Source organism: Hemibagrus wyckioides, linkage group LG25 (assembly GCF_019097595.1).
Source record: "Hemibagrus wyckioides isolate EC202008001 linkage group LG25, SWU_Hwy_1.0, whole genome shotgun sequence".
Lineage (NCBI taxonomy): Eukaryota > Metazoa > Chordata > Actinopteri > Siluriformes > Bagridae > Hemibagrus > Hemibagrus wyckioides.
In genome coordinates, this window is record NC_080734.1 from 12,578,951 (window position 1) to 12,591,508 (window position 12,558).

General features: G+C 39.4%; 1 protein-coding gene across 3 annotated transcripts in view; it reads right to left on the reverse strand.

Annotated features, from left to right (window-relative positions):
* Nucleotides 1-12,558, reverse strand: part of LOC131345970 (1-phosphatidylinositol 4,5-bisphosphate phosphodiesterase beta-4-like) — a 65,539-nt gene that overhangs the window by 41,211 nt on the left and 11,770 nt on the right. For all 3 annotated transcript variants that reach the window (XM_058379214.1, XM_058379213.1, XM_058379210.1), the window contains exon 4: nt 1,720-1,817. In XM_058379214.1, coding sequence (XP_058235197.1) covers nt 1,720-1,803 — 84 coding nt within the window. In that variant the 5' untranslated portion in view covers nt 1,804-1,817. The remainder of the gene's footprint in view (nt 1-1,719; nt 1,818-12,558) is intronic.

The window sequence follows — 12,558 nt, forward strand, 5'->3', positions numbered from 1 at the left end:
GAGAGAGTGATGGATCTGAACAGGCAAACAGTTCTACCGATACCGCACAGCGGCATTGAGTAAGGATGGCTTGTGCAGATTATGGATGTGAGTGTTTAATTTCCTCGGTGAAAGAGAAAGAACAGGAAAAGGAAGAGGAATCTGTGATTCTTGGACCTGCCAGAGAAAAAAATAGCGGATAGCCCGCTCGCCCACGCTCCGGAATACTCCTCCAGATGAAAGCAAATTAGATGAGCCAGTGCCAGGAGACGTCTGTGGAGAAAATGAATCCAGATGCCCTGTTTACATGCTCTTCCTTCACTGCTGAAGCACTTTACAGACTCTGTGCCTCTGTCATCCTGCTTCTGTTAATACTCACTGCTCTAGGACACTAGGCCACCCCACTCCTTAGTGTGTCATTTGTCTAGGTGAACTCATTTCCTTTCGCTGATAAATTGGCCCGGAGTATAACACACAATGATCACTTGAAAATATTAATGACCTATGTGCTAATAAACTCGAGTATCATTAAGGCAAGTGGACACCCATGAGCAAGGATAATGACCACGCTGCGAATGCCCTTTAAGGCAGCAGCCGGAGCCAAGATGGTGGCCGGCTCCACAGCTTCACCGTCTGCTGCCCTGTGGGAACAGGATGAACAGTAACTGTTCTCCACGAGATCCTGGTCTTATTTACATCCTCATTCCTAGGCTAGGCATCTGCGATGTTAATCAAAAGACTCATACCCTGCAGGGCAATTCTGTTAATGAGACGCGGCTTTTATTATTCTCTTACATTTCCGAGATTTCATTTATTTTGAGATATAGGACTGAGCTTTGTGTGATGCTGTTGCCATCCAGCAGAGCAGACTCCAGTTTGTGTCAGCTTGCTCAAGGTGCTATTTAACTCAGCATGTAATTATCCACCTGGAAATGATTGGTGTCTGATATGTGTGCAGAACGGGGTGGGAGGATATTCTGCTGGTCTCCAGAGTGCAAGACCTGGCAGGCGATGTGTGTGTGTGTGTGTGTGTCTGGAGTACTACACAGGGTTAATGACAGTTTTAATACTAAACATGCTTCTGAGGTGAAACATCAGTTCTGCTCGATGCCACACTGACTCAGATGAAACTAAACACATTTTTACTTCATGCAGCAAAAGATGTAATCATCCTGTTGAGTCTAAATAACAAATTCACTTATATTATGCTCCTGTCTGGCTGAGCTGGAATCTCCTGCTCTGAAGATAAGTATCTGTCTTTGGATGTTTATGTTACTCTTGTCCTTGGGGTAGTGCAGTGCAACGCCCAATCCCATTTCAGCCTGTTTAAGTGGTCTGATTGAGTTAGCCGGGGAAATGAAGAAAGGCCGTGGGAGGGGAACACGGGAGGCACTTATCTCTGGAGATGTGTGCCTCATGTCTGGAAGCCACTGAAGCTTTTAATGCCCCAGAGTGCAAATGAGCAATGCAGTAACTAGGAAATGGTATGAAATAACAAGATTCAAAAAAGTCTGCTGTGATTTGTCTCATACGCACAATAAAAGCAGTAATCAAGGCGGTAATCAAGTGATCAGGCATCTACACAAACGAGTCTATTACATGTGGAAAGGTTGAACTTTTCACTTTTGGATCTTGTGTGCAAAAATGTTGGTATTCACTTTATCTGCATTGCCAAAAAGGAGAGAGACACAGTTAGTGCTTTGATTGCAAGTGACCAAAGAGAGAGACATGCTAGGTTACCTCGTCAAATCTGTCAAACACAGCACCTTCCTGCAGGAAATCAGGGACATGCTTCTGCCAGTTGAATTCATATGACTTCGTCATGGCTGCTCACAGATCTGTAATGCAGAAAGAGGACGTATAGGACAGATGTTATACACACATCATGCAAGACATTGAGTACTACAGGAACAATGATAACAACCAAAATAACCTATGCATTAGTAAACAGACAAAGATGTGAATTAAAAGAGAGCTCTATCCGAGTCTCCTTCCTGGTCAAAACCACCTCAGTGTTTCCCCTAATGTTCTTCATGGTGGATTTCATTGGGTTTATTGGCTAATGCAGTATGCATCCATCACTGACAATGAAATATCAATTAGTTTTGGACAAACAATGCTTCACTGCTAAGCTGTTTATGACTGATTTTCTGAAATCTAATCACAGAGCACTGCTCATACTTTCGGCATTGTTTTTGCTCTAGGCGCTTAAAGCAGTTCTTTAAACTTTATGTTATAAAGTCTGTAAATTATTAGAGATGGAGGAGGTAAGTAAGTGTGGGTAATGTAATGAATAAAACACAAAGGAAAATGGAGTGGTGTGATTCGTTATCACACAAATTTTGCAATAACTGCACATGTGAAAATGTTTACTCTTCTTATACCACAGCAGTTTGCCATGGATGATAAATTTTCAATATATTAATTATTGTGCTTATTTAACCTGTTTGTTGTTACTTCTAATGTTATAAAGACATTCATTTTGTCACTTAGCAATAGACCGTTGTTCCCATAATAGCCTTTTTAATAAGACAAATCACATTACAGAGAAAGAGAAAGTCATTCGCCAAAGGCAGAAATCTTATTAACCAGAACACGGCATTGACACTGGAAACTCCTATCATACACCAACCAGGCATAGCATTATGACCACCTGCCTAATATTGTGTTGGTCCCCCTTTTGCTGCCAAAACAGCTCTCATTCGTCATGCACTGTGTATTCTGACACCTTTCTATCAGAACCAGCATTAACTTCTTCAGCAATTTGAGCAACAGTAGCTCGTCTGTTGGATCGACCGACACGGCCCAGCCTTCGCTCCCCACGTGCATCAGTGAGCCTTGACCGCCCATGACCCTGTCGCCGGTTCACCACTGTTCCTTCCTTGGACGACTTTTGATAGATACTCACCACTGCAGACCGGGAACACCCCACAAGAGCTGCAGTTTTGGAGATGCTCTGATCCAGTCGTCTAGCTATCAGACAAAATGTTCACTTGCTGCCTAATATATCCCACCCACTTACAGGTACCATGATGAGGAGATAATCAGTGTTATTCACTTCACCTGTCAGTGTTCATAATGTTATGCCTGATCGGTGTATATGTTTAATAAACATCTTAACTCCCTCTAAAAAGGTTCACAGCATCAGCATTATTCATAAACTTATAGAATATACGATAAAAACCTCTGTTTATTATTAGCCTTAGCATCAAATAGTTTTATGAATATTTAAAGTAATCGAATACAAACAGCCCCAAATCACATTCACATTTGAGCGAAAAGGAAATTCCAGTGTTGGATGTCTTTTCTGAAACAGCAAAGGAAATTCATGTCCACCAATATCAAACAGAAATACTGATGATAATAAATAAAAAAAATATCTCATTCCCCTGTGAAGAACAATGCTGTGTATCTATGAATCATAAATAATCTAATTGCTTTAATATAAATCACTTAAATACGTGTCCAATTTAGCAGGTTCTTTTTCCTCTCAACTCTCACAACTTTATATTCCATGTTAAGGCTGACATTTGCATAAGAACCCAAACATTTAAAACTGAACGACTGCCATTAACAGCCACATTTGCCTATAATTTTTCACAGCCTTTCTTGACTGCCCAGGTTTCCAGAACTAATGAGAAACCTTTTAGGAGAAAACAGAAAGCTTTAGTCTTTTCATTAACCATCATTTGGTATAAACATCTGTTCCATTCTCCATTCCATCAACCTGACTATTGTACTGCAACACCTAGAATGTTGAAACTGTGGGGCTTGGAAATTAAACACATCCTTGTAAGTACTTAGTAAGAAGGAAAATGACAAAAACTGAAAAAAGACAATTCACAATTTATCTGCTCCTGTAGGTGCATTTCTTTGGTTGCCACACATAACTACAACTGATAGTGTCAGGTAAGCACTCGACAAATTGAATAATTTAACCTGTGGACATTATATGGCTTTGCGTTTACTGGATAGTAACACTGTGTCCTCTGTGATGTGTCCTGTATTTGAGTCCGAGCACAGGGTACCTGATGGCAAAGAAAATCCTCTCAGATTTCACCTACACAGCCATGCCACTAGTACCTGCTTAGTCTGTGTCCTAGCTCTATTCAACATAGACTGAGTCAGACTGAGACAGACAGACAGAGAAAGACAAAGAATGCGAGAGAGCGAGGGCTACAGTATAATCTTTACCGCACACAAGCCTTGGCATCGGTTCATAACACAGAGCAGGGAGGAAATTACCATCGCTCTCACAAGGACAGATATGCAGTAAGGAACAAAATGGCAATATTCAGTCACATAAGATGCTAAATACGCATTATAAACCCAATACATGTTTAATATACAGCAGAAGAAGACTCAAGAGAAGCATTTACTAAGAGAGCAATTTAAGAGAGCAATCTCTGAACCTATCAATAATTATATTATATAGCTCAAAAGAAGTAAAAGGAAACGATTTAATTTAAGGGCTCCTGCTTTCTCAAAGACATGCAATGCGACACAGTTTAGTTGCAGCCATACAGTGCAGACCCCTGGTGCGTGCCATTTAAAATGGCCTCTAGGGTAATATCCAGCCCTTCTGGCTTCATCATCTCTCTTAAATGAATGACAGTAAGGCTTACAGGGAAGATGTGAGCAAAAAAAACAGCTCCAGTCCATAACTAGCATATCTGAAATGCTCAAGGATTACATCCTCATATCCTGAAGGAAATGATCTGGGTTTCTGGTTCCTTCTGTGACTCGAGTGGCTCAACTTTAATTGATCAAGAAATGAAATCATTGACAAACTGCTGTGGTAGAAGTGGAATACGGCACTTTGGTGCTGGTTGTTGGCACCCTCTTTGTTGTATTCCTTACACATCTGATAAAAACCTACTTCACATTAGTAATCATTGACAAAGCAGTGTATTATATTCAATGTAGTATTTATTCTGTAAATCCAACTACTGTTTTTTTTTCTGGTGAACCAGGAAGATACCGACTAATTACAGGATGCTGTAAAAACAAGCAACAAATAACTTAAAATGCACTCACAGACTATAATCTAATAGCATGACTCTAATAGCCAGCTCACATTAGCACGCCTCAAGATCCATATCTATATGACTTTAATGACATTTTTATTTCATTATGCTGAGAACAACACATATTTCAAATAAGAGAGCCTATCATCATTTAAATGGAAGATGCTTATCATTTAACTCAACAAAACAAAAAACAAAACAAAAGGTTTTCATTTAATATAATTATGATTTTACCATGGATGTGTGTTTATCTGCTTTATACAGTATATACAGTCTATAAAGGTATAATACATACAGTACCACATACATATACTATACAAGCTAAAAACAATCATTTTATGGATTAAATAAAAGACAAACATTATAAAATAGCCACAATTTTTCCAAAATCATAAAAACCTCTGTATGTAATATAATTCCACTCTGGAGCTGAGAGCCTGACTTTCATCTGATACATTTTATGCCTGACTTTCATTTGAACTCAATTTTTGCCCGTAAGGTCTAATTCTAATTTAATGGTGGAACATGTCCTCGCTGATCGGCTGCTTGAGGCCAGGATCTTTAGACCCAAACTCACCTACCTCAAGTAGATAAAATTCATGTCCAGTGTGAAAGAATTTTGATTTCCATATTTTTCTACTGATTACCACACACAATTAGCTATGAATTTCTCATAACATGCACACATTTTAGTCAACATTAGCTCAGGTCGACTACTGTTTCCATATTAACAATGAAACAGGGGAACCTAAACTGGCACCATGTTGTTTTTTCACTGTAAAATCATGCTCTTATTATTCCATTTTTCAAACTTTTGTTCACTGTAGGAGGTTGAGCTACCTTGCAGCTTCAGAATAAGAGATTATGCTGAGATGCATTTGCTTTTTTTCCTGGCAAGATTCAGGAGAATTGAATAAATCACTGAGGATCACCAGGAGGGACTACCTTTAAAATAAAGCTGTGTGGAATAAGCAGGTCTACATTTACAGCATTTGGCAGACGCTCTTATCCAGAATGACTTACATTTATCTCATTTATTCAACTGAGACATTTAGGGTTAAGGGCCTTGCTCAATCAAGGGCCCAGTGCTGGTTTGGGGGTCCAGGGATTTGATCAGTAATCCAACCCTTTAACCACTGAGCTACCAACTTCTCAAAGATAAAAAATGTTTTGTCTTTCTAATCAACAAACATTGATATGAATCAATTTATATTATAGGCTAATAGCAGACCTGCCTTTTACTAGCAAAATGGAAAATATCTACATATAAATCTTGTAAAAAATGTATATATTTAAAGGTCTACATATCAAAGCCAGTCTACATGTAAATCTGGAATGATTCATGGAGGTGGTTTAAACTCTTTCATTTTATTTTTAGGCTGTCAGTTTTGGACAATCACACATTTTTCTATCAAGAAAAATTCAATACCATAAAAGCCTAGTTCTGATGTTTGTGTGCAAACTGTGAATGAGTTACAATTCAGGTTTTACAAAGCAGCAATTATATGTTGTATGACAAAACCATTAAACAATGCTGCTTTCAAGTACACTCACCCATGCAATTAGGACTTTCCCATGTGGCGTTTTCATGAAAGGGATAATAGAAATGCAAAGCCTTCCATCTAGAGATTTCTAACAATTTGTAGCGCTTGTTGGAAATGAGCTCTACATACACACAATAAGCCTGTCTAATTTTCAATACATTCTGCATGAAACGAACAACAGAATTGATTTTACTGTAAATGTTATAAACACTAAGCAGCCATTTGAAGACCAAATAGATTTCTATGAAGTTCTCCATCACCATCTTTGCTAACTATCTTTTCATCATCTTCACATAAAAGACATTATTGTCAAATAATGATAGATCTAGATCAGGGTGTTTAACACTACCACTGAACACACCTAAGATTCACCATTTGAGTGTCTATACTTTAAGACTTTAAGTCAAAGGAATGATGTGTTAGACTTCATGGTGTTGCTTTGGGCTGAAGAGCTCAACTAAACAGCTAGCTTTCCTTTAGATCAGGATTAATGAGATGTCAGTCAGGCACACTGTGTGTGTGTGTGTGTGTGTGCGTGTGTGTGTGTGTGTGTGTGTGTGCTTCAGCTCTGCAAACAAGACACACCTCAAGTGTCCTTGTCAATTAGATTCCACATCCTTGTTTTACTGCTGTAACCTGTTCTAAAATACACTAAAAAAAAGCACTTCAATACACACACACACAGTTTAGTCTGTTTTTAATTCTTGTGAGCAGTAACGCTGTGAAAGAGTCAGTCTTTACATTACAAAATGATATCATTTTATTTATGGCTTTCACTATAGGTAAAACAAACCTGCTTAATATTGCTCTCATATCTCCATAAATACCACCCAGATGGTAGGGCTGTAAAATGTATAACGTGTTATTAATCATTATCATAATATTAGTCTTGCAATAAGCATGCATTTTGTAGCTCTAATCTCCAACCAGTCTTAAACTTGTAAAGATGATATTTATATAGTCGGCAGCTGATTTTGATTATATAGATGTGTGTTTGGGTCAAATCTGAAGGCAGTACAAGATATATTTATATATTAAAACGGAATTATTCATGTACTTTCATAAAATATTAACGACAGGAAATAGACTCAATGGACTGAACCTCTCATGTCCAATATGTTAATAATTAGAAGGTGACATGGCACCAAAGTCAAGCTCACTAACTAATGTAGGAATTAGAAGTTGATCAGTTAACAGAGCAAATGTTGATGAGGATTTTGATCTTAGATGCAGAGGCATGTTTTGTCACATTTATCTGGCAATATGACCTCAATAATATTAGTTTATATATATATATATATATATATATATACACAGTATATACTGGTGGACCGGTAATGTGTTTAAAGTTAAGAGGTTTAACAAAAAGCACACATTTAACAAAACATTGTTGACAAAACGCCTACAGAATATCAATCAGGAATCTCTGAGATCATCTGGATTATTCACAGAGCACAATAAAAGCATTGTGCTTTGTAAAAGCACTCATTACACTGTAGGCTTCTATGATGTTTGTGTTACAAAACCGATATTTGATATAAATGATATACTGTAAAGCTTGAGTACAATATCACACCAGATATCTACTATACATAATTAATATATTACAGAACATGTAATCACTAAACTCTATTCTGTCCATATTATGAACCCCTACTACAAGGCAAGATTATAGAATTTTTTGCGATTATCGATACCTAGTAGCGTGTGTGACCTTGTGAAGTAATTATATACACATCACACAACCCCATGCAAACACAAATATCTGAGTATACAATGAAACCCAGCTATAATACAGAGTCAACATTGAGCCATGCAGAGAGAATGATAATATAGAAATATAGTGGCCTGAAAGATATAAATAAATTAGAACCATGCTAACCTTAGGTTGATGTTTTCTGGCTGAGTAACACACCATCTTTATATCATGCTACTTAGGACCAGGTACATAACCTTAGCTAAAATCACATAAAGATGTCTTTAATCAATACCCCGGGTTATCTGATATCTGTTCGAGCTAAGGGTGTGTGTGTGTGAGAGAGAGAGAGAGAGAGAGAGAGAGAGAGATGCAGAGAGCGAAAGCTGCTGCCACTATGGATGAACCAGCTCCAGAGTACATAGTGTTTTGCACGCTTGGAGATCCGGCCTCAGCTGTATAAGCTTTAGAGCTTCCACAAACCATGTGTGTCAAAGCCAACAGCGCTGGCATGGTTGCTATTTGTGAGCTGAGACAGTCTGGCATTGTGAGGAAAAGCAGGAGCCGAAACACTTCTGCGAACGAAACTGAAACACTGCGAAGGAAACTGTCCACTGTTTGACTTTGTCATATGAGGATTTAGCTGTCCCTCAGGCAAACACACTCCCTCGATACATAATAGGGATATGTTCAAATTGAGAAATCACACATACGTTAAGACACCAGAGAGACAAATGATGCACAAGGATTTATAAACTCACTACAGAGCTCTGTAAACACTGCTAAGGTATACCAATAATATATATATACTTTCTCATTGTGGTGTTTACTAAATGTCATGTCACTGCAGTAAGTGTAAAACAGATTACTCATTGACATCAATTCAATTCAATCAAAATGGACTGAAAAACTCCAAATGAACAGATCCAGCCTTTTGGTTTTGATTAGAAAGTAGGGGTGGGTAGTATGGAATCACAGATACAAGCAATTGGTTCAGTGAGCTAACACTGGCATGAAATTAGATTGGCATAGCAGACCAAGACTGGCATGAAATCAAACTGGCATAATGGGCTAACACTGGCATCAAATCAAATTATTGGCATAATGGGCTAACATCTGATGAGCTACTTGTTACAATGCAATCAGTGAAACAAATCATTGCTGTTAAAAGGCTTTCTTTTTTTAATTAAACATCTAATTCTAGAAATAAAGACAATACAAATAACAGCACAATCATCTAATGCGCTAACAACAGCATATTGTGCATATTGTCCATCTCTGATTAATCTCTTCATTTCCAACCAAAGCAGCTGCCACTACTGTGTACTACTGTGTCTGTGTGTTTATATGTTACACCTTACACCTTCTACACCAGGCTGAAAGAGAGTATTATGAGCTGATTTGGGTGGGACTGGCTTCTTACCGGCCATGTAATCAGTAGCATTTAGAGAGAGCACAACAGAGGTGGTTATAAAAATATCTTTGAGGTAATGGCACATTTTTAAGGGCCTTTTTATTTGTGTAACTCAAACACCTAACACTGTTACATAACTGCTGTCACAGGTTAAAACAGCTTTAAAGAACAAGTCAGTAGTGAGGTGACAATTCCATAATTACTAAACCATAGAAAGTGCTATAGACTGACGATTGAATCACTGACCTTGCGACAAACATCATATTGACATAGTGCAAACTTCCAGCTAATCTGGACAAACCCTGTTGCCTGGTCTACACAGTGCGGTCTAAGATAATAAAGGTGTGTGTAAGGTTTATTTGCTGAACCGCTACCTAAAATTGGTTTGCACTTTAGATTAGCAGGACAAAAGGATAACTCCTGTCCAGTTCAAACAGCCTTGGGTTCTACCATCCAAGGTTTAACCAAACATGGTCAAAACTCAAGACAAGAGAGCAGGGGCAGCTGGCAGGGCTCGCTCCACCGCTAGCCTAAAACTATAGAGAAACAGAGAGCCCAGTAAAGTACTGAGCAGCTCAATTACAGCAGAGATGGTCCGCAAATCATGTGCCCTTCAGCGAAAACATTAGGAGAATGCAATATTAGGAGTGAATATTATTGTGGCAGCTAATAATAGCCTGGAATGTTTTGGCCGATTGCAGGTTCATCTGATTTCTCTCCCTCATTTCCTAGTTGATTGTGAGCCTTTATGAAGAGGAGGGGAGAGAGATTGACAGAAGCACAGGCAGACAGAGAGAAAGGCAGAAGCATGACCAGAACCCGAGGGAAAGCTCCCACAACCCCTGAAATATGTACCTATAAGGAACGCTTCAGCAATTTATAGCTTCTGCCTCTCTAATCCTGACAGATAAGGCAGCAGGAGAATTAGTGAGCATATTTTCCAGATTCACTGAAATAGAACACTGCCTTATACAGCGGCAGGGAAGCAGAGGGCAGCAGGGGTTAAATACAATTCCCCAGACTGCCCATGGAGCAAGCAATAATATGACGCACAGTCACATATCTGGCCATAACACTCTGAATAAAGATTACATATGCTGTCCAGCAGGTTACACACAGAAGTAGGAAAGGCCACCTTCAGGTGTTCCGAATGAATTAGAAATGTATTTTTTACGGTAAATCTTCTCTTTTACACAAATCATAGTCAAGGTCATTAAAGGTGACACATCTAAATGGAAAAGTAATGTTAATGTGGAATATTTATAACCAGGTCTAAAAATGCTTGGGGGAAAAAACAAGCTGTAATTTCCCAAAACATGTAAGTCTTTCTAAGAAGGCCTACTGCAAAAAAAGGTGGATTCAACAACAGGGGTGAGCTGTGATCTCTTTCATTTGATTGGCTTGCTCCTCCTCTCTGCCTTTTATCTTATTAGAGAGAGAAAACCTTTCTTGACAAACAAACACCACACAGATGTTGCTCGGCTCTGACATCGTCCATCTCCATGGCAACCCTATTCCAGGGGACTGCTTGGCCGTAATAGCCGGCGCTCTGTTGCATCAACGCACCGTGACTTGCTGCACTCATCTCCTGGTAGCACTTTACTGTCCAAATGGGATCCCTGTGTGTGCCCATGTTTAGCCATGTGAAGGTTTTTCTTCCCAGAAGGAGAACTATAACCAAAACAGCATGTATCTTTTCCCATTGTAGCTCTCATGGATGATAAACGGCATTAGAAAAGTGTGTAGTAGTGTGGGCAAATGCACTTAGACTGTGAAGATGCCGCTCAATAACATCAATACAAACTCCAGCGTGTACATCCGTCAATTACACAATTAGGACAACAAATAGTGCCCTAACTGCGCATATCTGTGTGAATTAATGCTCAACATATTGCTCATAATGTGCCTCATGATGTTAATCAGCACCCTGGCAGCTAATGCTATAAACCTTGAATAAAATAACAGCTATAAATGACTTGTGCAGCCTATGTATATAGAGTATTACATGTAACCTGTTAATGCATTTCTGTATCACAGCACTTTTGAATACTTAAATCTGATTGGTCAAAATGTATTGAACAATATTGTGTTACAGCACAGCTCACAATAGTGCTGGCTGTAACGAAAAATATTAACGATTAATATTAATGATATATATATACACTATATTGCCAAAAGTATTCGCTCACCTGCCTTGACTCGCATATGAACTTAAGTGACATCCCATTCCTAATCCATAGGGTTCAATATGACGTCGGTCCACCCTTTGCAGCTATAACAGCTTCAACTCTTCTGGGAAGGCTGTCCACAAGGTTTAGGAGTGTGTTTATGGGAATTTTTGACCATTCTTCCAGAAGCGCATTTGTGAGGTCACACACTGATGTTGGACGAGAAGGCCTGGCTCTCAGTCTCCGCTCTAATTCATCCCAAAGGTGTTCTATCGGGGTGAGGTCAGGACTCTGTGCAGGCCAGTCAAGTTCATCCACACCAGACTCTGTCATCCATGTCTTTATGGACCTTGCTTTGGTCACTGGTGCACAGTCATGTTGGAAGAGGAAGGGGCCAGCTCCAAACTGTTCCCACAAAGTTGGGAGCATGGAATTGTCCAAAATGTCTTGGTATGCTGAAGCATTCAGAGTTCCTTTCACTGGAACTAAGGGGCCAAGCCCAGCTCCTGAAAAACAACCCCACACCATAATCCCCCCTCCACCAAACTTTACACTTGGCACAATGCAGTCAGACAAGTACCGTTCTCCTGGCAACCGCCAAACCCAGACTCGTCCATCAGATTGCCAGATGGAGAAGCGCGATTCGTCACTCCAGAGAACGCGTCTCCACTGCTCTAGAGTCCAGTGGCGGCGTGCTTTACACCACTGCATCCGACGCTTTGCATTGCAC